The sequence below is a fragment of the Clavelina lepadiformis genome, chromosome 5 (genome assembly GCF_947623445.1).
Source record: "Clavelina lepadiformis chromosome 5, kaClaLepa1.1, whole genome shotgun sequence".
NCBI lineage: Eukaryota > Metazoa > Chordata > Ascidiacea > Aplousobranchia > Clavelinidae > Clavelina > Clavelina lepadiformis.
This window is the reverse complement of record NC_135244.1, coordinates 16,707,284-16,735,171: the sequence shown is the minus strand read 5'-3', so window position 1 is coordinate 16,735,171 and position 27,888 is coordinate 16,707,284. Positions and strand designations below refer to the sequence as shown.

At 36.5% G+C, this 27,888-nt stretch overlaps 3 protein-coding genes across 4 annotated transcripts; all 3 read right to left on the bottom strand.

Moving 5' to 3' along the window:
- Positions 1–868: 868 nt before the first annotated feature.
- On the bottom strand, positions 869–3,815 carry LOC143461009 (ciliary microtubule inner protein 2B-like). The gene is made up of 7 exons (XM_076958742.1): positions 3,346–3,815; positions 2,741–2,912; positions 2,369–2,468; positions 1,940–2,115; positions 1,685–1,823; positions 1,367–1,621; positions 869–1,179 (listed from the first exon to the last, which is right to left on the bottom strand). The coding sequence occupies exons 1-7, from the start codon at positions 3,426–3,428 to the stop codon at positions 1,082–1,084; spliced, it is 1,023 nt and encodes a 340-aa protein (XP_076814857.1). The 5' UTR covers positions 3,429–3,815; the 3' UTR covers positions 869–1,081.
- Positions 3,816–5,457: 1,642 nt separating this feature from the next.
- LOC143459975 (5,6-dihydroxyindole-2-carboxylic acid oxidase-like) lies at positions 5,458–8,287 on the bottom strand. The gene is made up of 8 exons (XM_076957303.1): positions 7,972–8,287; positions 7,549–7,761; positions 7,108–7,367; positions 6,792–6,953; positions 6,570–6,722; positions 6,293–6,461; positions 6,013–6,167; positions 5,458–5,855 (listed from the first exon to the last, which is right to left on the bottom strand). Exons 1-8 carry the CDS (start codon positions 8,244–8,246, stop codon positions 5,644–5,646), a joined length of 1,599 nt encoding a protein of 532 aa, XP_076813418.1. The 5' UTR covers positions 8,247–8,287; the 3' UTR covers positions 5,458–5,643.
- Positions 8,288–8,725: 438 nt separating this feature from the next.
- Positions 8,726–24,783, bottom strand: LOC143458571 (ribonuclease 3-like). 2 transcript variants are annotated; one of them, XM_076955350.1, is made up of 31 exons: positions 24,053–24,783; positions 23,611–23,651; positions 23,365–23,407; positions 22,285–22,407; positions 22,095–22,154; positions 21,853–21,920; positions 21,666–21,706; positions 21,325–21,382; positions 18,012–18,129; positions 17,492–17,650; positions 17,080–17,216; positions 16,737–16,873; positions 16,503–16,621; positions 16,107–16,359; positions 15,159–15,346; positions 14,917–15,039; positions 14,593–14,715; positions 14,240–14,309; positions 13,961–14,082; positions 12,660–12,897; positions 12,299–12,401; positions 12,006–12,121; positions 11,606–11,763; positions 11,337–11,431; positions 11,042–11,155; positions 10,633–10,766; positions 10,387–10,507; positions 10,224–10,299; positions 10,058–10,104; positions 9,536–9,637; positions 8,726–9,335 (listed from the first exon to the last, which is right to left on the bottom strand). In XM_076955350.1, exons 1-31 carry the CDS (start codon positions 24,646–24,648, stop codon positions 9,292–9,294), a joined length of 3,927 nt encoding a protein of 1,308 aa, XP_076811465.1. In that variant the 5' UTR covers positions 24,649–24,783; the 3' UTR covers positions 8,726–9,291. The 2 variants fall into 2 exon arrangements, with proteins under 2 accessions (XP_076811465.1, XP_076811466.1); XM_076955351.1 differs by having other exon boundaries at positions 23,611–23,648.
- Positions 24,784–27,888: the final 3,105 nt, after the last annotated feature.

The window sequence follows — 27,888 nt, the reverse complement described above, 5'->3', positions numbered from 1 at the left end:
GAACTAAGTCTGGGTTCGACTCCCCGTCCATGCAGATTATTTGAATATTTATTTTCATTTTAGTTGATGCGTAATTAAGAAGTATACATTATCTCTTTTCAATTAAACATCATCATCGATTGTGCAACATTTATCATTAGAAGCAGATTAACAGAATAATGTATTAAGTTGAAGTTGACGTATTTCTAAGAGAATCTATTTAAGGGATATCTATTTAAGAGAAATACATTGTATTTTTGCACTTCAATTACAGCGTCGATGTCCATGGTGTAATGGTAAACATTGGTGCCTTCCAAGCACTAGTTCCTGGTTCGGTTTCCGGTCGACGCAGACTAATTAAATTGTAATTTTAGGATCAGTTGAAGCATAATAAAGAAGATTGCATTTTGAAGAATACATTGTTTTCTGATACTTTAGCCACAGTGTCGATGGTGCAACCGGTTAGCATTTGTGACAAGTACTAGTCCAAGTATTAGTTCCAATTTCGAATTCCGTTTTACGCCGAAGAATTAAATATTAGTGTTCGTTTCATTTCATTCATAACTAAGAGGAATACATTGTAGTGTTGCATTTCAATAGTAGCACCAGTCCCTTTGTTACTGGTCGCCCCGCATAAGTTTTGCTGCTTATTGGTTAATTGGTATGTTTTCCCATTAGCTTTTACGTTTCTTTTGCTTTATTTGTCTCATTTACCACCATTGTTCGAGAAGGACACAGCTGTTCGTTTCTACTCCCCGTCGGCTCACATTATTAATCTAGTTATTTTCTTTTTAATATTTTTTACAATTAATGGGATCACCTCGTGAATCATGACCACAACCTGTCCTTGCTTGTGATTTTTACATACCATTCAAACAGTTTCGGCACATCTACATATGTTTATGTATTTGTCAAACTGTCGAAAACTTTTTTACCAATCGTATACTTTTCTTTTATCAATCTTCAATTTACTTAAACGGCTTTCTACATCAACAAGAGCAATATACCTACATACAGTTATTTCAACATTCATAAAATGAAAGGAGTATGTATAGAATTTTTTTGAAGTAAAGAAAGTGTTTATGCAGAAACTGCAGCTACTTCAGGAAAGTATTGATAAAACTTTGGGGCTTTCCACTTTAACATTTAGCGGATTTTCTGTTGAATGGCCGAAGGTTTGCCCAAAGCGGAATTTTTGACCTGAAACGCAACAATCACTTACCATTCATTAATTATTCACCGAAATCAAAAGAGCAACGTCAGGCTTTAATACTGGCAAAACGTCATGTAACTAAAATTGATACATTGATACACGTCTACTGAATCGTAAATCTTAAGCGCATAGTTATGCAAACTTTTAATACACCTATCGTTTCGTAATCTATACCTGGTACGTATCCTGCATATCTTGGTATAATTCCGGAATCAACGAGGAAAATATTTTGCTTTGATGAGCGTCCAGGGAAGGAGACACTCTTCACGGGAGGATACGGTGCCCCTATTTTTGCCGGAGACAGAGGTTGGTCCACGCTGGATAGTATACGTTTTCGTTCCTTGGTAAACTCCCGCAAAGCTTGGTTTGTGACTATCGGGTAACCATGGCCTCCCAAGTCTTTGTAAAATGGAACGTGACCGGCAAATCCTATACAAATACAAACCAAGTTTTAAAACTGTTATTATTTACAGCTAATGAAGTTTGATAGACCTGATCTGAAATGTTTATGTGGGTGTTCATCCGGGAGAAAGTATGGGGAGTCATGACGTTGATGGGTCGACGATGAAACGTATGGACGCATTGTGGAGCGTATGGAATATAATGGGAGCTTTGTTGAAGTTAATAACACCTGTTTCATATTAACCATTAAAATATATCAGCGTCTGAGTGGCTCAAGAATTTTTGATTAATTTTACTTCTAAGACTACGTTCGCGCTAATCGTCTGTCATTGAAGGCATACGCACATTTCTTTGAGAACCCACTAAACCACCCGATTCTTGCATCCGCATGGTGTCGCGTAGGTGTCGCGCTTTATCTTTGTGGTTTGCTTGGTCTTCAGTAAAATCTTTCAAAGCGGTATTGCAAATTTCAGGAAAAGTCTTCGAATGATAACTTGAAAAATGAGCTTTTGGAACAAACCCTGTAGAAACAAAAATAATTGTATATTTTGAATAAGATTAAGTTATAAAAATGCAAGAGAATGATAGAATAAAAACGTTCCAGCATTGTCAGGCTTGCTTGGAAACTTGCCTATGTATTTTGCATATGTTTATATGTTTGCCACAAATCGTCACCGGGACAAAGACTATTAAGAGATTTTCCCGATAAAAGTCTTTGTTACTTGCGTTTAAATACGCGATAGCGATATATCCGATTACAGCAATTAAACTTACCCATGTAACCTGATCGCATATCTGGTTTGAAGAGCTGGTCTCCCCATTTTGACCGACGGCTTTCTAATATTTCCCCGATGTCAAACTGATCTCCTTCAAGCTTTTTGAAAATAAAGTTTATTCTTTCTCCTTAAACGTTAGTTAAACACTTTTTTGACCAACTTTGAGAACTAATTTATTATCAACTTAAAGCATAAAACAAAATATATTGAAGCATACAGATGTTTCGTTTATTATAACATTCTTCATGGCAACACGATCATAAATTACCTTAGTAAATATTACTAAATCAATAATCGTGTTTTATTCCAAACAGATAGGCCTGCTCTACATAAGTGTATAGTAAATACACTTCATCATCAGTCAGTTTACCTTGGGTACGTCATGGAAACCAAGGGGAACGGTACGCGATCGGGGTTGGTCTATTGGTCTTAAAACTGAATTACTTGATTTTCGAACGTCGGCTGAGGCTAGCAGTCTGTTGGTCGTGTTTCCGAAGGTCTCACTGCACTGGAATTTGTACTGGGGCCTGTAGCCAGCGTATCTGCAAAAGAAACTCTGTACTTCAACAAAGTTTTATTTAATACAATGGATTATCAGAACGTTTACTGCTAATGCTCTGTATAAGGTTTTTCTATTTGATTTTATTTAAATATTTTGATTTCTCTCAGATTCTTAGAGTTTTCCTTACTTGCATACTAAAATAGTCTAACTACAACCACAAAATACTGATTACGGCAAAAGCTACAGAACACAAAAGAAATTACAACAAACAAGTTATCATTAAAGTAAGACGATGATATTGGCAAAGCAAAATTACTGTACCACAAGTAACTAATGCATTTTTTAAGAAGCCGCATAAATAATGACAAAGCACAATATAATTAAAAACAAGGTAAAACAGTCAAAACAACTTCAGCAACACCCGATTTATGCTTTGTAATGTTTTGAAGTGTACGATAATTTTTTTCACTTACCCAGGTACATGATAAGGTTCTTTTGGGGCAAGGGTACTACCTCTTAAATCCGGGCTGGTATTTTCCGGTAGGAGAGCTGGCATAATTGTCTAAAAGAATTTCTGGTGGTTTCAAAAACTTTCTACTTCGATGTAGGAAGATAAAAATCTTGAGAAACTGCAGCAAATGTTTTGAAATCTTAACCAAAAATTGAAGTCCAGACTCGCTTCAAAATGGATCCAACTTCTCTGCAGCTACGTGTTGGCAAAATCGCAAAGGTCACTCATTTCCATTTTTTCTTTTTCTGTCTTGTACAAAAGGCTTTTATCTAGACGGATATGATGAAAACATAACATAAATATGATAACATATGTAAGTCGATAATAAAAACAAGCCGGACCAAGTATCTAGGCTTTCCTTTAGTATCCACACAAACGTAAACCTTTCAGCAGTCGGTTATATTGAACACATTCAGAAAAGGGACGATCCGTTCAGATTTTTGCCATTCTTTTTTATCGACCCATGTCTTAGCCTGTTTTTGTATTAAACCTCATTGTTGTGCGAGGATTTATAGAAATAGCGGCTAGATCTTCATAACACGCTTTTCTTTCGTATCGACCTCCCATATCATGTTCTGCTTTGTGTTTTCTATTGTTTTAACACAATCTAGGCGTTCGACCTTCCTTTGCGGTTTATTGTCTGGTAACAAAGCCGCATAATAAGTGTTTGGTGCTACAGTTTTAGACTGCGTGGAAGATTCTGTTTATCTCCTTTACTGAAATGTATGGTATTGGAAAACCTACCGCCTGCATTCCGTCCTATTTTAAGCCCGTCCTAAGCACGTTAATCATTTTCTTTTATATGGTGTCTATAGGCTGAAATTCATTTCACGATATTATGACTTTTTAACACGGAGTAAAATGTTTCTTTCAAAATATCAAATTGAAAAACCTTTAAGGAAAAATTCTTGATAATTCCATGATGGGTTTTTCGTGACAAGAAACTTTTTATTTCAACTGTGTAAATATCGAAAAAGCAGCGTGACCAAAAAGTGAAATAAAACATTGCTGTGTCATATTAATATTACCAAGGACATTACTACGCCTTTTTCTGGAGTCAGAAAATTAAGCAACAAAACTTTAAGTGTTTGTTCTAGTCTGACAATTATCAATGGAACAAATACGTTTAGCCTATACTTAATTGGGTTTGTGTTTCTTTACATCTATATACGCATCAATAAACAGATAACATGGCAGTAATTTAATTGTAACGTATTAAGTTTCAAAATACTTGAGAGGAAGAGCATAAGGATCAGCTAGGGCTTGTTGATTTGAAATTTCCTTTATAGAATATCACACGAAACTACACAAAAGCACATTGAGCTTACAAATCACCAATCGGCTAGAAACTTTCGCCTTTAAGTTATGATAACGGCGGCGGGTAATGTTTTGATAGTGGATCATATCGGATTAATTCAAACAATGGACGTGGTAATCCCTACTCGGGATGTTTGCGTTAAACTGACGTAACAATGGCAGTTATTTTGATTTTTAAACCAATGACCGACACAATGAAGTTACCAAAGAAGCATTATCAGATAGAAACATGGAAAACTACTTCTAACGCTCATAAATGTTAAATGCGAAAAGGATTTCAAACATTCATAATGTATACGAGCCAGTCTCGCCTGTATTAAAGTGTCCTAAAAGGTTTTAGTGTCTTTTTGATGTAAAATTTGGGATCATTTTGACCACACTAAGAAAATTCCAACTTCATTTTCACCCACCAATTGACTTTTGAAAAATGAGTGGTTTCGAATATTTTTTCTTCCACCGGCCGAAGGAAGCCTGCGGTATACATTGCAGGAATGTCGTATTTTTTAATAACATCCACCGTTTTACAGCAGGTGTTTAATACTTTAGAACAGATTTGTTATACCTTGAGACAGGGCTATAATTCAACGTTTTGAGGATATTTTCGATGTTGGATTTTTCCAAACGTTTGTGGTGGATTTTTCATCACTTTGTTAAAAATTTGCAAAAGAACTTAGAGCATTTTCCAATTGCTTTGTTTATGAGTATGTATGTTTCAAGGAGATAGAACAACGTGCGTTTTAATAATGCGACGCAAGACTTGCAGTCATTTGTGTGTATTTATTTTCCCAGAATAATAAGTTCTCTTAATAAGTCTAAATATTTACATAAATTACAAAGATATATATACATTTGAAACTGCAAATGACTTCGTCGAAATTAATTGACATCCATAACATTTAGCGTTATATCGATTTGCAAGTGTCTTTTCAGTGTTGTTGTATATCTACACAGAATCGGTAGCCTTGTACTTCATCGAGTGACAAGGTTCCCCACCAATGAGACTCTCGTAAAGTTTTTCCTCCCTTCTTTTTCTCATGTGATATCGGAAGGATTGCACTAACGCCACCACGATGATAGTACCGACTACAAACAGGCCGACTCCGATAATGGACCAAATGAACGAAACGTCGTTTAAATCACTGGAGTCTGCTGAGTCTATATGCATTACAAGTCGATTAGGGGAAGTCGCATCGTTTAATTTTACAGACTATGGTTTTTATATAGCCACAAGCTTTTGCAAACAAACCCAACTTTATACGGCGGAAAATATTTCAATTGAAGCTTTAAAATTAACAACTCCATTTTTTGTTACCTGGAAATTCCACAGCATAACTATATCCAAGTTGCTCGGCTGGGACAAACATTTCTTTGTTTTGGACCGGTGGAAAGAAAGGAACCATGTTGAAATTGCGGTTGTGACCTATAGGTGCGTCCTCTTGTGGATATTCAGAAATATTTGCATTAGATCTGAAAAAAACGTTTGTTAATTTCAAGCGAAAAGCGCAAGAAAAGCGAATAAGCTCAATCCCACTTTTTGCCTTTGAAACAGACTTATAACTAGTAAGCTCTGTAACAAACAGCATCAGGATTACCTGTTCATCCATTCGTCGAAGATTGCATCCGTAAAAGTATGGAGAAGAACAAAAAGTGGATCGTTGGCGGAGGCGTGGGTCAGTCCTCCAGTTCCATTCAAAAAGAGATGAGCGAGGTTATGCAGAGTTCGGACACCGTTCTCGAACTCACCACCAGGATGAGAATAACCTGAGAAAAACATCTGAATTGGCATCATATACCGAATTAAAACTTTGCATGTAGGAAATGAAAACCATGTCATGTTTATTTATATGAGTGTTGTGTTTCATTTGTCACCTTCCAAGGCATTTCTGAAACCGTCTGAGGTAGAAAAAAACGGAAAAGTATCGTATTGATCAACTTGCAAGCACTGTGCGACATCACCGGGCTGGGGAAGCACTTGAACTGTTGGACGATCGACATTGCCACCGGGGTTGCGACGGATCGGGCCTGTGGACGGGTCACGTTTCAAGTCATGTCAATCTGAGTTAAGACTACCTAGTAAACTTGGCCAGTTACCTTCTTCGGTACCATTACATAGCTTGACATTGTCGTTGAACCAGTCTAAACTGAGGCAGACAACTTGCCAATCAGCAAAACGAGAACCAACATCGAGCAACGTTTGGTCGATAGCGTCTCGTGCACCAAGAAGAGTATTGTTACAAATATCACATTCGGTACCTGCATGAAATTGCTGTCATTGTCCGAAAAATAAAATGTCGGAAAAATGCAAGTAAGTAAGTAACAATAGAAAGCATTTAAGATCCTTATATTTGCTGCCTTTCTATTGCTATTCTAACGATCTATTCAAATGGGTTGATAACGCTAGAATTACCTCCGGTGGCAAAGTTCCAGTAAGGAAGGGCGAAGTCCGGATCACCAGATAGTTGCTGAAGATCTCCTTCAAGAGCAAGAAGATGCATTCTGTGCCAGGTGAGGAAAGCGGGACCTTCATGGGAAAAGTCGATGGCGGTATATGCTTGCCCCGGGCCCAGCAAGGTGTCTCGAACAGAGTAGTAATGAACCCAGACAAAAAGGTCGTAGATAGAAATGTTAACATAATTTAGCCGGGTCCCGTTCTCAGAAAGCAGATTTCTGCCAAAATCGAGAACAATCTTACACTTTTATAGATTGCATTCTACGTATTTTATAGATTGTTTATAATTGTTTTCAGTATTCCGAAATAGATTAATATCAAAAAAATACATAACAAGAAAATAATTTTTATAAAGAAAAATTTTAAGTAAGCTTTATAATCACTTACGTCGTATTTTACCTATAATGGTCTTGTGCTATGACGTAATCTGGATGTGGAGTGGTTTTAGAAAGATCTAGAACCTCTAGAAATTTTTCCCTTTCGTCTTCATCCATGTTCAGTACGTTTTTTCTAACCACCACAGGGCGTCTTTGGGAACAATCGTTTCCTTGCCAACCGTATTTGCAACCAGAGCAATCGAAACCACCAAAGTTGCGATTGCAGACGCAGGAACTGAAAAACATGCAATTCAGTTAGAAGTCATCCATATAAAATGTCTATTAGGCTACTTTTGTGAATCTGATTGAGTAATATAAGAGCAATATTGCCATTTTCGTCGCATTCTTGATTATAACCGTCTTTAACCTTTTGGTAAAAAATTTGAAATCTCTCTTCTGCAATAAGGCTAGTTTGTACAGTAAAAAATAACATTGCTACAAATACCGATTGAAAAATCGTTCAGGCCATCGTTCGCGGTCATCAATTCCCACCAAGACATATTGCTGACCATGGGGTGCGTCATCAATGCTAATGTCACTGCAAGATCCCCTTCCCGTGTCCTCGGCACAGGCGGATCCGTTTACAAGAGGACAGCATTCGTGAGATAAATAGGCTTGCAAAGTAGCACAGGCCCGTGGAAACTGGGCACGTGAGGCAGGAATGAATGACAATACTACTAACAACACGTTCACAAAAAGGCTAACAGAAAACTTAGACATATCCGCTAAAGTTGAAATTATTCTACAAATGCAAGAATATGTATGCTACGAAAATGAGTAAATTATATGCTGGCGGATTTAACTATCCAGTAAAAGCATCTATAAATATATGCTACGCCTGAAAGCTATCCATACGCTACTTCGCACACAGTCACCCACTTCATAAGATGCAGAATTGCAGATGTCTGCTTCTTCGAACACGACTCACCAACTAAACAGACAGTCGTACATGAACTTAGTTCAATGTGTCAGGTTGCTGACTGTGATGAGCCGAGAGCTCCGCGTTCGATTTTATACGTTTTGCAGTTGGCTAAGTGGTCACAAGACGGGGAAGGAAATTTTTAATCCTGGTTGAAGGCTTTCATCTGTTCGACTTAGTGGGGAAGTGGAAGTCAGCAGCAAGGAATTAGCAAGACATAAAATGGACTCTATAGTGTTAAACCGATCATGTGACTGAGTTTCGATCAAAGAAATATGCGTTGAAAAGTAACAAGCAACTGTTTATAGAGAAACAACAAAGTTAAAATTCTTTTTAATATGAGGTATATCTAACGAGATAGCGTTGGGTATTGTGTAGTACGTAAAATATAGTCATCAGCGACAGTTACTAATTGTTGCAGCACAGAATAAGACTATTCATTTCGACTAAATATTTTTATTGCCTCTAAACTTCATCACAAATCCAAGAGATGATATAACAAGCTGGACAACTGGTGAAGATCGTAATTTCTTCACAGAATTTTCACTTTCAACAAACTTTGTAAAAGCTGTTATGGTCTAGGACTCTAGGGTAAGCGGCACATGGCGTATCGGCCGCGTAAGCACTTCATTTAAGTTAATTTAAGGTTGTAATCGTTTATGTCAATTGAGGTTAGAACGAATTACTTCAACATGATTGTCAAAATGGAATAACCAGCTTTGCTCTCGATTTAATGACAGTCTAATAAAGAACAATGTTCGGTCATTAGCGTACAATGCGCGATGTTTGGAAATTAAAACTTTCGAAAAAGCTTCATCCTCAAGATGGCAGGAAAGATGGCTGACATCAGGTTTTCTTTCTTTTCTTAACTGGTCCTGACGGATGTTCATCTGAGTAAGAGTTAAAACATCCGCATGAAAGTTGAGAATTGTAAGTTCAAACAAAATAACAAGCGCTATTACACATAAAAGAAATAGCACTGTCTTATAAAGTGGCAATTGCCAATTGCAAGTACTGTAATGAAAGGTCAGAGGTACATGATTTAGCTATAAAGTTTGAGTAATGCATGAAGTATTAAATGAGGGCATACCCGGGCGAACTTCAATTTTCTTCAAGTTTGATCGAGGTTGGTAGGGAAGATCATGTTTCTCGGCTACATAGCGTCGCTGCCACTCCAACTGTGGGAAGTTATCTGATAAAAACAGAATAAATCACAATGAGACAATGCTCGGATTTCTAAGACCACATACAGCTGGAAATTAAGCAATAAAAATTGCAAACTTCAAAATAGGTAAAATTAGAAATTGATAAACAGGGTAATATACATTCGGAACCATATGTGCCCACGCACTGTGCGCATCGTACACGCACTAAGCGTATTATGTCAACGTAAAACTAGGTACTCGCGGGAAATAGGAGTAGTGTAGTCACAGTGCACAAGAATATTTTAAAAGGATTAAATTCAAAGCTATTTTCAACAACACGCATGCCTTTGTGGTAATCCACATACACCAAAACTAAACACCCATCGAAAAGTTTAAAGTGTTCTGCAAGGACTGGGGCAAAATTTAGCTGAAAATGACGCCATCCAGTATCACATCTGCATACTTACATTCATTTAATGCCTTCCTTGCCGCGTTCCTTTCGGCCCTTTGTATGCTGTCAGTACAGAAGAATATTTGGAATGAAAATATTGCATTTAAAATGAAATTTTTCTTCATCGTAATATTGTTTCAAAAGAAAACATCAGATGTAATTTACAAAACGATAACAAATACCTTTCTCCACTTCCTTTCCCAATTTCTTTGCCTTTGAAGTAAACAGAAATAACATACTTTCGGGCGTGGGATGGTCCTGCAAATAAAAATGCTTGCTTACTCCACCTAGCGGTACATGACATATATTACATGTCGTCGCCAAGTAATGCACAACTACACCAACCAGCCTGTTGTGATATTTCATAGGTAGGCAACTGCGGTTCTTTCCCTTCTTGTCGTAAGGTCAGACAACACTGCTGTAGGCAAGACTTGGGATCATTCCATTCTTGAGTGAGGATAAATTCCTAAATTATCCAGAAAACTTCATCATTTTACAGCTTACATTACATATTCTGCCGTTTTCTGTTACTATAATCCCTTTCAGCGCTAGGGCTGAGTTATGCCTAAACAAATGAAAAGTGATACTTACCTTCAGCCTGGGGAAAAAGCAGACTTTCATGAAACCTTCAACATATTCCAGCCCTTTATCAAGGAAGAGTGAAGCCACGAAGGCTTCAAGCAGATCAGCCAAATTCTTCTCCCGCCATTCTGGTGCGCGTCCTCCTTCACAATGAAATAAATGCGCACGTCGCATAAAATCAATTGTTGCATTTACAGAAATGAAAGCATGTGAATGCATTACGTACTATAGCAAGTGCTCAAATGTGTATTGTTAATCACTTAGTGACGCAGAGAGTATTGTAGTTTTGCTGACGTGTAATGATAAATTCATCAAAATACAGCCAAAATCAACCAACAACAAGGCAAATATAATTAATACATGTAACTAAACAATAAGTACATAAATTTACATTTCATACAAAATGCACATATCTCACCTGGATTGTCGCTATCCAAATTGCATATGACATATTCTGGCATGCCAAGTTCGGTGGCAACCAGGGATTGTGTTCGTCCGTTCACGACCGTTGCCCTAAGTAGGGTCAAATGTCCTGAAACATTAGTTTTACTACGTAAATAAATAAGCAAATAATTATATAGGCAATTTAAGTGGTGTCTTTCTTATAAACTGTAATCGGCAAAAGTTACAATGTGAAAGCAAAGGTTCTGGTGTCAAGATTTACCATTTAACGTGAATGCAATAAAAGTTGACCAGTACAAGAAATATATCACCTTCGTGGTGGGTTGGATAAAGCTTGAAGAGGTATGTGGACGCCACTAAATTGCAAACTGAATCACCAAGAAACTCCAAACGTTGGTTGTGGCCGCTGTGTGTTTGTACACAATGATTGTTACATATGACGCAATGAGTTTAACTCTTATAAGTTATGACTGAACTGAGTCTGAATGATTAAATCGAGGCATAGTTTGAACTACGATAACAAGCACACAACGATGGGAACAAAATTACTGCATTAATAACGAGGTAAGTAGCTGCTTACTGGGTTAGGATGTTCTCGTGGACATTACGCCAAGTAAACGCTTTCGCTAGCAGCCGAATATGATCGAACTGAACACCGATCGAATCCTCGAACTTTGTCAATTTTTGCAAAATCGGAATTCCCTTTATGCAACGTCGATCGCTGATTGGCTCTTCCTCCTATTGACGTAATAAAAACATCTCTATTAAAATAAAATATTAACGCTATATTTTAACTATAAGGTCTATTAACTGTTATTAATATTATCCATTATAAAACAATACGTTACACTATATTACGTTAATGCAATTTTTTTGTCATGTTAGTACAAAAAAGTTTTAAATATGACACAAGTGCGGAGATGTGAACAAATAAAATCATTTTAAAAACAAACTTCCTGTTAAAAATATTACTTCTATACCTGTAACGGGTGTAAAGGCAGATCTTTCCACACATTTTGCAATTCAGTTGTTTCCCAAAGAAATCTTCCAAACAGCTCTTGGGCTTTTTCCAGGCCAGCTTCCATGAAAATGGCGCCTGTACAGGTTGTTTCAGTTGTTAAAAAACCAAAATTATTGACAAAAAAACCCAAAGCAATACCAAATATTTCGAAAAATCCCTTGATACACACTAACGTCTATTTGTTGTATTAGTAACAGGATTTAAAAAAAGCAACAGGAAATTCCACCAATGACATAAAATATGACAAGTTACCCATGAGCGCTTCAAAGCAGTTTGCCATGGCGTGACGTAAGTCTGCCTTCCTACACAGGTCGGGTCCATGAGCATAGAGCATGTACTCGTCCAACTGTAGTCTCTACAAATCGTATACATACGATTAAGACACAATGCTCACTGCCTTAAAAATACATTGATTGAATTGGCTAATTTTGGCATTTGCTTTCTTCGTATTTTCACTTACAGGTTACATGCTAAGCACAAAAGAAAAAAACGCGGCGGTCATATACCTGGTTATGTTTTACGCCCACGAACATCGGAATATACAGTAATTATGCAATTAACAGAAATAGTAATAAACAAACTTATTACGGCCAAACACAACGTATCATCTAACCTCAGCAAGCAAAGCGAGATGCAAGTTATTGACCAGAACCGTTCGAAACGTGGTCAGAGCCCCTTCTGATAGATCAGGAAACATGAGAAAGAGATGGACACTAGTGAAGTAGCCGACCACGGCATCCCCCAAGAACTCAAGTCTTTCGTTGTGTTCGATCGGCGACAATACTGGGCGTTGCTGGCCAAGTCGTGCCATGATACGAATCAAAGTGGTGATTCCTCGTTTCCTGGTGTACCTTTAAGTGGAATTAGAGCAAAATTGTTAAAAGTCGCCAATGGTCGGGTGTAGAAGATGTTTATTACATCCAGTTCCGCGCTACGCCCTGCCCAGTTTAGTTTCTTTCAGAGGTAAAGGACTTTGATATTTTATAAATGCATTTATATTTGGTCGCTAATAACAAAAACAGTCGTAAGTCCAAAATCATGGTTTTAAGAAAAATGCATTTTAATGTTTTTTGTTTTAAAAAGTTTTTACATCTTGTGTATTTATTAATGAAACGAAATAGTTTTAACATTTGATATTAACTACTGAACACTAGACGTAATCGTACGAGTTAAATTTCTCATTACTTATAGCTTTGTTTATTTTTTGTTAAAGTAGCGCTATTTACTATATATTATATAGTATATATCAGGAGTGCTCAGACCTGCTTCATGCTCGAGCCGCATATAACAAATTCCAGTTTTAAAAGAGCCACAACACAAACACAATAAAAAAAAAAATTTATTCACTTACAAAAAAGTGTAGCAATTGATTAACATTAGTGCTGCGTGGTGATACAATGAGTCTCCAACTGGGCTTCACCAACTCTTTTTGCAATTATTAGTTTAACCGTAACCAAGACTGAAAACTAGGTCAGTCCTGACGTACAGCTTCAATCTGACAGTTTACTTAACTACAGTGTACAAATTAGCACACTTCTGTACAATAATGTACTTTTTGGAGTGTAATTTGATTATTACTAACAATGAGTCCATTGTTACTACGTGAACGATAACACAACGCATTGTTTCATAATCTGATCAAACAACTCGTCTAGACCGGGAAAATGCATGTCTAATTCATCAATGCTAATTCATTAAAGAGCCGCAATCAAAGGCTCAAAGAGCCGAATGTGGCTCGAGAGCCGCAGTTTGGCCACCCCTGGTATATATTATATACTTTTCATACAGTTTAGATACAATCAGTAATACTATAAAACCACAAAAAAAACGATTTCAAACAGAACGAAGAACCCGCAACAAACCCTTATGAGAGACCAGATGAATTAGTATGAAGTAGAGCAAGTGGCAACCTACTTGTAGTGAATTGAACTATCTCCATATCTCGGCAATCGAAGTCCACAGTTGGACAGCGCGTTTCTCACGTGATCTGGATTCAAACCGAAATTCATCTGACAGCTTGGATGGTTCATAGCGTGCTAATAATGTCAACAAGTTACGTGATAAAAATAATTTACTAACAAGTTAACGAAGTTTTTTCATCAGAATAAATTCCCCAGCACCGTGAGGATTTGTAAATACAGTGCTAGTATAAGTAGCAGTCATGTGTGGTGTTTGAAAACATGATATACTTACGCTAAGCCATTTTCTTTCTTTGAACTGATATCCAATCGTCTTCTCCAAATTTCTCAAACACAAGTGATACCTTTATAAAATGATACGCGACGATGACTGATATGTAAACAACAGCCAGAACTAACGCCGCAAGTGTAGTCATTGCCACTTTTAAGATGTTGTATTACTCGATTGCAAAGAATTAAAACAAAACTCGATATTACTTTTCGGTTAAGAATCGCAATTTATTAAACCAAAGCTTTCTTTGTCCATTGGTATTTTCAAGATAATAGACCACAATTATTGAAAGGAATCTATATTTCCGTCAATGTGTAGCTTTCAGTAAAACCTAGAGTGCTTTAAACCACATATACCTGAGATGGTGAGTTAAAACCGGCAGTAGAAGAGCGTGTTGGCAAATATCAGAGAAGATTCCTGTTCTTCGAAACCCCTGACTGCTAAGTTCCACTGTAACTTCCCGTTGCATGTCTTTGGATCTGTGCAATGTGCATAGTAAGAATATGATTTATACCAACTACAGAAATTCAATAAACCAATGGAATTACAGGTCACCTCTCTTAACAAACTAACTGAGTGGTTAAAATGAGCTGCTGTATTGTACCATTAACTAGAACGTTTTTTCAGACAAACAATAACTATTTGTCAAGCAACCACTGAATCAATAAATCATAAGTCACCTTCTAAACTTTTGCAAGGCGTTCTCCCTTTCTTTAAGCTTTTGTTTGTCACTGGCTTTCACTTTCGGTGAATTTGCCATTAGATGGCGAAGTTTTAAGTAAGCTCTCCATATGCGCTGATAGCTGCAAAGCACGTAAATGTGTAAAAAATGCTTCGTTACTCGATGAACTCATGCCACACACCAAGGATTGTCAAATGACAAAAGACGAGCATTTTAAAATATTTTCTGATCAAAACATACGTCGGATCTCCTGCGTAGCTCAAGTTGGCGGGTCTTATGCCAAAGTGCACAATCATGGGATATCGATCATCTACCGCATGCCCCTGAAGTGTTGTAGATTCCAGAGGTTTCCTATCGTACCGATCAAGCTGATCCACACGGAGCGAACTTGGCTTCTTTCCAGGTAATGTCACGATCATTCCACGGACCTGAAGTTCGGTAGGTTAGGAGTTTGTTACATAGAGCACAACTAAGGCTATAAATATTTTATTCAAAGTTGTGCGGGATTTGGCTATTGGCCTGAAAGTCGATTTCGCAAGCGTATGAAGAAGGTACAATACTTGGCAGGGATACAATGACTTTGCAATGTTGTTGGATCTTGGGTAAGGCAATAATGGGACTGTGCATAAACTGCATATATACAGGACAACATACCGTTAGCATTATCTAACTCTACTAAGATATCGAAATTTTAGAAATACAAATTTGCAGATAAATATCTTTTGAGGTGATTTGGGAGATTTGGACTAGTTCTGGTCATAGTATCAAATAAGATTCAAGAAGTTATGATAATAGTATATTTAAGATTCTGATCTTGTGACTTGAATTATTTTGGTGTTGGGCTCATCATAGGGGACCTGCATTATCAGTGGACCTGTTGCAATGCTGCACCTTTTTATTGGTTCTTATGAAGAGTACCAAATTTTAGCAAGACCTCAAGAAAACTAAAATATGAAGAAATATGTACCTAGAGGAAAATGCTTACAGATAAGCTCGGTAACCAGTTATTATCTACGCCTCAGATTTCAACAACATCACTTTCTTCAAAGATTAGCGATAATTTAGTAAGCAAACATGTCTTTTGCCTTTAACCTTTTCTAAGCTAGCATTATTTTTATGATACAGAAAAAAATACTTCAACTGTCACACAATCAATTACAGTTATTTGTAAAACAGAAAGGTAGCTACTTTTTCTGTGTAGTCAAGCCACTCTTTGTGCGAACATTTCATCAGCCAGTCCAAGTCAGTTTCAGAGACAAGAGGTTTGTCATTTTCCAAGAGGTATTCTAAGACCTTGCAAAGTGATAATATTTCTTTTCCATTATCGGGAAGAGACCTCACAAAGCGAGGATAGAAGCGAAATTTTCGGAAATATTCCGCATCATTGTTTTCAGGGCACTTATTATCCTTTGCTTGCCAGTCATAGAGTTCAAGAATCTCTCTACAAAAATATCGAAATTCAGCCATGAAAAAAATTATGCAATTGCTACACAGGAAGTTATTCATCCTGGAAACCTTTGAAACACAGCCTTATGCAAAGGCAGCAAGCCTGTTTCACGCAATATTTCAAATGCTGGTTCCTACCTGAACAAGTATTCATGATACAGTTCCATACCCCTCATGCAAAAGTTTTCGGGTGGTGTTTCTTCAATTAAATATATTGTGTAGCGAATATGAAAACGAATGATATCACACAAGGGAATCTATTGAAAAAATGTAAAACATTCCTTTAAACATTCCTATTTAGCAATTAAAAAAACTCTTCTAATTCATGTATCCAGAAAACCGCTTTCAGCACAAAGACCAACCCAACCTCACCTTATCCAATGGTTCATGGGAGAAAATAGAAAATCCTTCAAACATGAAGTCATGGCCATTGTGCTCGATCAAAGTTGGGGCAGAACTCATAAAATTGATTGCAGGTCCAACCATTACACGGTAGTGATGCAGTTTACCTAAGAACAGAAAAATGAAACTTTTGCGAACATCTTTATACTGAGCAGTCAAGCACACCAGGACCAGGAGTGTTATAATTACTTAAGTTTCAGTCTCGCATGGATACGTTTCACTTTTATTACTTAAAGTTGTTGACTTAAATACAAATCAAATACAGTACTACACCAGAGCAACAACAACTACGATGAAGTTGTAACAACTGTACCAATGTTGTTTCTCATGGAATGGCATGGTAGAGGGGTGTCTTCGCCAGGGTAAATATTATGTCGGATCCCTTTCACTCTTGCATCTTCTGTGCAATGACAGAGAGGGCCGTCATTGGCTTGAAGTGGTTCATTGTACCTTAGGCAGAAAAATTTATTTAAATGGTCTTTGCCATTAAATATTTAATTAAAATGAAATTAGTGCACTGAATCGAGTTGGTAATAAAGGCAAACAAGACTTCTTGTTAGCTTCATTAATCAGTACAACCATCTTTTAATTGGTGTTCAACTTGGTTCATCTATGCATATAGGGAGAGAAAGAGAGACATTTATACATACAAACCCATAAACATAAAGAGACCCGGCCTGAATGTTATTAGAAGTTAATAGCGAACGTCATGAGATAATACTTGCCATAGTTCATCATGAAGTCTATCTGGATGAGCTTTTATCTTTCGGATGTTGCTGATGACTTCTCCAGCTCGATCAATATCATCATCATCATCAGTTTCCTGATCGTCGTTGAGTGATCCACCATTTTCAATCACAGACTTAAGTTTGCTCAAAGCAAAACTAAAAACAATTTCACAGGATTAGATAATTGTCATACATGACTACCACTTTGCAAGACTTAGTGAAAACTGAGCTAAAAATAGTTTAATGAGGGACTGCTTTTACATTGGTTAAAGCACCTTTGCTCATTATTTGGATGCATCGATAATATACAAGCTTTATTTGCATCATTACTATAACCACACAAATAGCTAAGTTTCCTCGATATAATTAAATCAATCTAGTGGTTTAATTTGCAAGGACAAGCTAAACTGGCTTGGTTCAGCAGTCTTTCTACAATCCAAGTGAGGTAACAGATCAAGAAATTGTTATGAAGAATTACAAAACGCAATCTGCAATTTGACTTTTAGCATTGCCATACTTTGGAAGGCTGGGCTGAACCTCATCAAGGTATGTTTCAATTGTCATGTCCTGCTTTGCAGCGTTTTCAGTGAGTTTCTTCACCAGTATGGTTGATTTAACTCTTTGATGACGGGTCACTAAAAATAAAGATACCACTGAAAGTGTTACTTGCAACTTTGGTTGCATAATTTAATCTGATTAACTCCTAGGAGTATAGCGTTAAAAACATCATTTACTCAATTTTACTTTCTGGAATTTTTTCACAGCTTTAAGTAACTTAACGGCAAAATGCCAATACACTGATAGTAACTATGGTGGAACTGGAAGCTTGTTAATATAAGCAGACATCATTCGGGCTAACAAAACAGCGGTGTTACTAATGTTGCCTCATTACTGAGATTTTGTCTGCAACAGATGTCGGGAACCTATGGCTCACGAGCCAGATGTGGCTCTTTTGATGACGATATCTGGCTCGCTGATAAATTTAAGTTGGCATTTCTTAGCACGATTGTTACGAATAAAACTTTTTTTGTAATGTTCCATAACATAACAATCCATTCGTAACAATCAACCAAAACAATCCATTTGTAACAATCGTGCTAGGAAATGCCAGACGTTATTTCGATCGCGTGAACTTGTTTACCAAGACGTTTCTGTAAATCGAGATTTGCTAATTCAGCAATATTGTGGAATCAAATATATTCTTTTGCTTGAAAAGAGAGTTCTGATATTGCAATAGACACTGTATTAATAAAATTCTTGTGGTAGCTGACACAAGTCGTTGAGAAGTCAACATTAAGATAAAGAAGATCCCACCTTTTTTTGGAAAAGCAAAGCTATTTTTTAGAGCACTACTGAGATGCCTAAAAGAAAGAAAGATGATGAGTATCGTACATTTCAGCATGAATGGACAGAGGAATTTGCCTTTGTGGAGAAAACAGGTTCTGCAGTGTGTCTAATATGCAATGATAAAATTTCGTCAATGAAACAGTCAAATGTAAAGCGGTATTTCAACACAGGCCATGCAACATTTGCATCAAAATATCCAGCGGGGGACAGCAGACAGAAGGCACGCATAGAACTACTATGCAGAGTGGAAGCAAGTCAGCAGCAAGGTGGCTGCAATTTGGCTAGCTTTGCTGGTTCTTCAGCAATAGTGAGGGACGGAATGCCATTCACAGATGGCGAGTATACTAAAATATTTATGCTTGATGTGGCTACTGAATTTTTTGAAGATTTTCCGAATAAAGATAAAATAATCAAAAGAATAAAATACATGCCTCGGTCAGCAAGAACTGTTCACAATCGCACCATCATGATGGCCAAGTGGAGGAAACAGAATTGAAGGACAGAAATGCAGCGGCATACTTTTCCCTCGCTTTGGATAAGTCTACACACGCAAGTCATTTATCCCAGTTCAGTGTAATTGCAATGTATGTTGCCGCTGACACACTGCCCGAGGAAAGTCTTGCTGTTTTACCAATGAAATGAACAACAAGAGGGAAGGATTTATTCAGGCCTTTCATTAAGTTCGCTAAACAAAAAAATATGCTGATGGATAAACTTATTTCAGTGTATACTGATGGTGCTCTCTGTATGGTGAAGAAAAACAAAGGATTTGTAGCGCTTCTTCGTGAACATGAAAATAGACCTATCCTAAGTTTTCATTGCATTCTGCATCAGGAAGCACTTTGTGCTCAACTGTGTGGCAAGCAATTTGGTGAAGTGATGGCTGTGGTCATTTCGGTGGTCAACTTTATCGTTGCCCAAGCTTTAAATGATCGCCAATTTAAGACATTGCAGGATGAAGTTGGAAATAATTATCTCGGTCTGCTTTTAAACAGCAATGTGCATTGGTTGTCAAAAGGGAAGGTGCTCAGCCATTTTGCAGGTTGCCTGAGAGAAATACGGACTTTTCTTGAAATGAAAAACGTTAAGCACCCTGAACTAACTAACACTGACTGGCTTCGGAAGTTTTACTATCTCATGGACATGACTGAACATCTAAACCAGCTAAATGTGAAAATGCAAGGCATTGGAAATACAATCTTATCTCTTCAACAAGCAGTGTTTGCATTTGAAAAAAAGCTGGAGCTGTTTATTGCGGATGTTGAAACAGGTCATCTGTTACATTTTGAAATAACTTAAAGATGCATTAACAACAAGTAACCCCACTAAACATTTTGGCCTCCAGCATCTAGTTGGCTTCACATCTAATCTTCTGCAGTCATTCAAAGAATGCTTTGATGAATTTCGTGAGCGCACTTGTCTTTTTAAGTTCGTCACTATCAACATGAGTGTGCTGTGGACGAAGTCGACTTGAGTTACTTCCCTGGTGTTTCTATCAGGGATTTTGCTTTAGGAATTGCTGGTCTGAAGGTTTCAGACATGTGGGTGAACAAGTTTAAGTCACTGAATGAAAATACTTGCACGACAGCAAGCACAAGTGGACAGAAAAGAAAATAAATTCCACCCGCAACCCAGTTGATTGTCAAAATCTGGAAAGCACTTCCTGCCACATACCACACACTGCAGAACGTGCGTACTGCTGTAATGACCATGTTTGGCTCAACGTATGCATGTGAACAGTCATTTTCATACTTAAAAACATCAAGACCAACCTATGATCTCGTTTAACGGATGGAAGCCTCAACGCTTGTATGAAGGTTAACCTTACCGAAGTATCAACCAGACTAGAAAGCCATCAGCAATACCATGCAGCACCAGAAGTCGCATTAACAGTAAGAAGCATGTTATTAAAGATAAATTCAGACATTTACCGTTGTCTAAAATTGTTGGTTTTGCTTGAAAATGCACAACTTAGTTGCATTAAGTATTGAAAAATATTATATAATTCTCATGGAAATACAGTTAAAAATATGTAGCTTTCATGGCTCCCATTACCAAAACGATTCCCAACCCCTGGTCTACAAGGTCTACCAAGACAAATTACCATTAAAAAAGAAAAATTTAGGACTAAAAAACGTGGTCACTTAATCAGAACAGTCTCATTATACAGGTAGTTGGTAACTGAGGTTCAAACGTATATCAACTTTGGCTAGCTCAAAGTAATCGAACAGGTTCCTTTTAGCTTGGAGTTAAAGAGCTTCAATTGTAGTTTACTTTATAGAAACAGTTTTAGCAGTTGGACTTTATAGTAAAATGATTGCCTCATCAAACTGGTTGTTTAACCGCGAGTTTTATTTTAATAACTATGTAATTTATTGCCATTACTGGAGCATCCAAACTTGCATGTTTGTTTCATAATTTACATTACTACAACAACAACAACCTGGACAACATTTAGCATAAAAACAAATCTTTTGACTTACAAGGAACATGATGATTCCACAACTGTATTTTTTTCATTGTAACTGGATTGCTTTGGTTCTGTAAAATATACCGAGATCAATGCAAAATAAATATTATTAACAATATTACACAAAGCAGGATTCAATCAACTGTGGTAAAAAAGCATTGGAGGATTAGTTGAACTGGAGACTACGCTTTAAAAATAACATACGATACAAATATTGATGTAGGGTTACCGTAAGGAGAAATTTACAAAAAAATTTGGTCGAGCAATACAACATATGTACAATGTACTGTACATATACTAAGCATTATCTCATTATCCTACATAGATTTCATACAATTATAAGTATTTACATACAAAGTTTATTAGTTCCCCTACATTCCCAGATGGCAGTCGAGCTAAAAAAAAGAAAAAATACCTAAAATTAACACAGAATACAACAGACAATACAACAATATTTGCTAACATCACATGTCTTTGTCGAGACGTTAGTTTATGTTTATTTGAGTCTATTTAGCATAAATTTGGTTCATATAATCTATACCAGATGCACAGGAATGCTCATTGACTCGCCACAAAGATTTGTGTCTGTTTGAAAGTTGTGTTTCAAATCTACAAAAAAAAACGTTCTTCAATGAGGCAAAAAATAAGTTTTATGGAGCACATATTTAAGATAATCAAATCATTAAAAGTGATATTATTCATTATGAAATGCCAAAGCTATGGAGCAGTTGATACTAAATAAATAGAAAAAGCTGCTGAAGATTCATAGAATATTGATACAACCTGTCGAAGAGATTTTTCAACTTTTCCGTACCCTCCACGGTGGAGTCAGAGTGCATGATTCTAAAAAAGAGCATTGAAATATTGTTGAAGTGATTCAGACTCTTAAATTTACACAGACAAACTTTTGAACATCATAATTACAAAGTATGCATTTATAAATAACAAAAAATCACAAAAATATATGCAAGACCTTTTGTACATGTTTCCATGCTGAGTGCATTGAACATAACTTGCTTTCAATGTTTTAATTTCTTCTTCAATATCGACTTGGGATTCAATTTCACTGATATCATCATCCGATGTATTTTCACTCCTGAAAATTATGGGAAAATAGTAAAGGTGAATTACCGTTCACAAATTTAGACGCAGTTTAATGTAAATCTTAATCTGCAATGTCAATATCAGACGCAGTTTTACTGCACTAACTCTCAAAAATTGATACACCTATACTTCAGGGCTTGCCATCTGCTAAAAAATTTTATTTTTTATAAATGCATTATAAAATTCATTCCATGGTATTAACATTCACTGGTCTGGTCATTTAAAACTACTTCACATACAGCACATTGTATCTTCATTCTTTGTACAGCACAGCGTAATTTTATCATATTATTTGTTAAAAAATATTGCTTTTACTTTTAAATGTCAAGTGATGACATCATTGAGAATGTCCCGTTGTTGAGAAGATTGTGAGGTTAGTGTGATATTTGACAATAACTAGAATGGCATTACCACATTTAAGTTACGTTACCATATACGCTACGTCCCATTAATTAAAGTAAGATCACTAATACGTTCCAATACATTTATATACTTAAATGACATAGTGCAGTAAGTTACTAGTTGGTGCTATAGCACTAGCATTCCTGTGCTATATTGCTATGGTGTCACGAAGGAAGTGTGATATTTGAACGACCTATGTCGCAACAATGCTAAGTTGCTCATTTTGATTAGATGGCACAAGTAAGGCTGGTAAATGTTCGATTTTCTCACTTCCTGTCGCACTTAGAAGCAAACCGCTTTCACAAGTAGAAAGGAGAATGTCTTGCCAAGTTACAAATATTTTAGTTGCCTAAACCGACAAAACGTACGTTGAGTAATAGCGAAACGTTCAACAAATTTCAGGTCAGTTTTCTTCCAGGGTCCAAAAAAATTTCTGGTTTGTCACTTACATACAGAGTCACAGACTGACTTAATCCCACATATTTGAAGGTACATATATTTTCCAGTAAGGAGAAAGGAAAAGAAAATTATGACAAAAATCTCAAACCTGCTCCTTTTGCTCGCTGAAATAATTTTTCTCTCAGTGGAACCTTCACAAGGACGCAAAAAAAGAGTGAAACATTATATACCGGAATAAACCTTTAAACAATACTCATTTAATAAGTATGAATATCTATGTTACTAGACTAAGTAACACATTACATATTATAATCATAAAAGATAATTAATCAAACATCATTAAGTAACCACACCAGCAAGAAATAACTAAACATTAAACAAAACCAAAACTCACTTCTTCTGTCTCCATCTTCATGCATTCTATGCCCATGTCTACTTGAGTTCATGCAAAACAATTTTATAACTATTAAATCGTAATTGTATTTCTTTTACAATATATATACCTATTATTACTGCTAAGGCTGACAAAATATATGTTCACCAAAATAATATTTTAGATAAAAAGAATTATTGAACAAATATTATGAAAATACTAATACACACACCACACAAATGAGATAACAAATTATTTTAAAAACACACTGGCATTTATGATGTTTATAGGCTTACATTAAGACATTGAGCAGGTGCTGTTTTTTAAAAAACATACAGAAATGCGGGTGGAACACAATTACTTTGATTTTATGAATTCACTTAAGATCAAAATAAAACAGATAGTCTGACCAAACATTAAAATAATGCTACTGGACATTGGCACTATGTAAAATTTATGATACCTAGAAGAATGTGAAGTTTCACGGCGACTTCTATATGATCTATCTTCGCCCCGATTGTAGGAGTTTGATCTATAAGATCTGTTGTGATGCTCAGTATCTCTCTTGCTTTCATTTCTTACAGGACTTCTGCATCTTCTAGGAGGTGATGGGTGACGTGAAAAAGATGAACTGGCTGATGGTGTATGAAAGCATCCTGGAGAATTTCTACCATCCCCTGATGATTCTCTGTAATTACCACTGTCGTGAGAATGACTTGGTTGCCAAACTTTTCTTTGTGGAGGATAAGGACCTGGCATTGGAGGCGGTGGAAAGGAATGGAATTCACCACCAGGAAAACGCTGACCATGGCCCCAGGGTGGAGGTTGATATCCTACACCCATATTAGGGGGCATGTTTGGTGGATATCCTACAGCCATAATAGGGGGCATGTTTGGATTTCTAAACTGTTCTTCAGGGCGCCAACATGGTTGCGTATTTGGTGACGAAAAACCTAGCGGACCTCTGTAGTGACCCACTGGACGCTGGTTATTATCACCTACAGGATGGTGTGGGGAATTTCTTGGTGGGCCTTGGCCATGTGATCTCCAGCCAGACATCTACAACTTTGAAATTACTTTAACTGAAGTATGGTAACAAGAATGATTTGTTCAAACAAGCGTATAGTAAACTTTGTTCAGGATGTTGTTATCTACATTTGACAACCTACAAAAAATAACTTTAAATATTTAATTCCTGTAAACTACACATTGTAACTCAAGATTTTTATTGAAAAAACATTTATATATAGTCCCAACTGGAAACGGTTACCAGTGCTATTGGTACAAAGTGAAATCGGTACGCTTTTTCAATAGTGCCTTCAGTACAAGATTTTTTTCTTTTTCTACCCTCCCTGCTTCCTTTGCTCTCGTTTTTGTTTTTTTCTTTCTCCTCACGCGTAGTGTATTTGCTTGTTTTCACTGATGGTAGACGTTTTGTTCTAATGTCATGCAGTACCTATGGAGATAAAGGCTGTAAATGGTAAACCAATGAACATGCGACAAAGCTATTTTATCTGGACAAGATAAAAACTTGCAACATAAGCTACGTTTAAAAAGCAAAGCATTGAAAGAAACAACGATACAATAAATTGTCGATGATACAATATCTTTTGTTTTTTTACAGTTTATGGTTATGCTTAGTTGTCAAGGTATCAGTCGTCTGGTCTAAATAACATAGGCTAATCTTGGTATGAGCCCATTTTATAGGTTTCATTTTATATTTTAGGTTTCATAGTATTCATGTTCAAAGGAATCATATGGCATTAGAACTAAACGTCTGACATTATCAGTGAAAACAAAGAAATACACGACGCGTTAGGGAGAAGAAAGAAACAGAAAATGAGAGCAAAGGAAGAAGGGAGGGGAATCAAAGAGAAAAAATCTAAAACCACTAAGCCTATTGAAAAAGTATACTGATATCACTGAATACGACTGAAAAGTATGGCGGTTTTTGACGAGAAATCACGCTTGCAAAGACGCAAATTTTAGCGAGATGGCATGCACTCAGGCCTCAATTCTTTGTTTGTTTATTATAATGTGGTGTTCAAACTACCAGTTTTTCTAGTTTGAATACCCAGGATAAATTCATTCAAGTGTTATATAATTTTAAGCCAAACTGTACAGTATAGCAAGAGCACACCGGAGATTTTTTTCGGAGATTTTTAGGCTAAAACGGCATTGCACGCCAGGGCAAACCGCAGTGTCTCCAAAAAAAGAAGACACTAATTTTTGCCCCAATTTATACAGCAAAATTAGTATTTAAAACCGATATTTAATAAAAAAACGGAAAACACTGATTTCGGCAAATTCTACCACGAAATACACAGCCTACCGGGTTATCTGGTGCTTAAAGTAGCTAAGGTAGCTATCTGGTTCACAAAATGGGACAAAAAAGCTGTTATATATATGAGCTAAGTAATTCCGAAAGAGCGACAGCTGGTGAACACTCGCGCATGGACGCACACTTAGATAGATGCACACTTTTTGTTGTCTATCCTGCTTCACACAAGTCTGTCATTGGAAATGCTGCTGTACGTGCACAAAAACTGGCATTAGGCTTCATACTGGCTTTTACTGCAGCACTAAAAAATGAAGTTATGCCCAAAACCTGACTCGAGTCAAGTCAGTGATGAGCCATAGACAGTAAGAACTCTAGTGTTCTGTTCAGGTATCCATGTCAAGCTCAGACCGTATATGTCTGCTCTTGTCTGGAAGCAGGTAGGCTAGTCACTAGTCAGTTTTCCATTTCATGCTACAGTTTTGTTGCAGAAAATTAGGGAATGTCCCAAAGCCGAATCATTTTTGATGAAAAGTGTCAGATACATAGAAAAAATGTAAATTCAAGCGAGCTCTATGTTCAAGAATGAAGTGAATATCAGAGCGTAAATAACCTAATAAACGAAACTGGTTAAACGAAAAACTAAGAAGCTAGGTATAATCAAAAATTAAATAAACAAATAGCATAATTCCGAACGGGACAATGCTTAATTCAGGGTTTCTCAAGGAGAGAAAGGGGATGCAAACAAATATAAAAAACTATTTTCTATGCACCTATACCGTACATTTAAACACAAATGTGGACTGTTACAGAGTTATAGCTGAGGCTAAGATATCATATAAACTCTACATCATTATAAACTACACAATTTGGTTTTGTCTCAAAAATTTTGCTTTTCAATTTCTTTTTGAACAAAATATTTAAGCAAATAAATCAGTTTAAGCACTTAAACTGATTTAGCCTATGCAACAACCTTTTAAGAAAATTCTCATCTTCAAAAGTTTTACAAAAAAAGTAGTTCTCTACTTTTTGTTTTAAGACCACCTGCTTACACAGACTTGTTACTAAATCAAGATACGCAAATGGTTTCATTAATTTTATTAGAGAAATATGTTATTTATATTTAGTGGTGAGGCGGTTAACGCAAAGCGTTAATGCCAGTGGGGCATTGGTCTTTAAATTCCTGCATTCTTCATATTTTTATACTTAGGCGTACCTCGAATTAGGCTACCTAGTTCGGTATATGAGTTTATAAGAACTCGTGCGTCTTGTAGGGAGATTCATTCAGTTTATTTTATTCAGTTCTGTGGACTTCGTTTGAATAAAAGTTTTAAACAACGTTCCCATTTTGTTGGCAATCCCGGTTAAAATCAATCAACGTGTCGATAAGTCGGGTTACGCATCCATTAATTTCTCAAACAATGAAACACGTTTCCTTGCTATCCAAGTGAACTGCCTTCAACTGCTAGGGAGGCGACTGCTCATCCAACACTGTACCAACCTCAACAGATGAGGTCAAATTAGTTAACCGTTTATATTGGAATAAGTTCTACGTCCTCAAAGAAAATTAGTGGTACGGTTTTGAAACCTATTTGAAATAGTTTTGCATTAATTAAATGATGTAGTGCTGTACATATCACATAAAACTATTACAACAATAGAAAGAAATTGAAAACAGTACATGTGAGATTTAGCTTATGATTTGAAACAACATTGATTGCACGGTCGAATGCAAAGCATTAAAAACCTAGGACAAAGAAAACTTGAAAGCAGTTTTTTTTAACAATAGCGCAGAAGTGTATGGCTGTCTACAGTAGTTCAAAGGTTTATACAACATTTCATGGTGATACAGACCAATTTTTACAACAGAATTTTGCAACTCTGATAAGATGCATGTCTTAACAATCATGGATAGTCCGGTTAAGAAGTCACGGGTTTAAAACTACGCTTCAGTGCAGTGCACTCTCCGGCAAGATTCTCTGGAAATTTCAAGGAAAACATCAAGCAAGTTTTGTTGTACT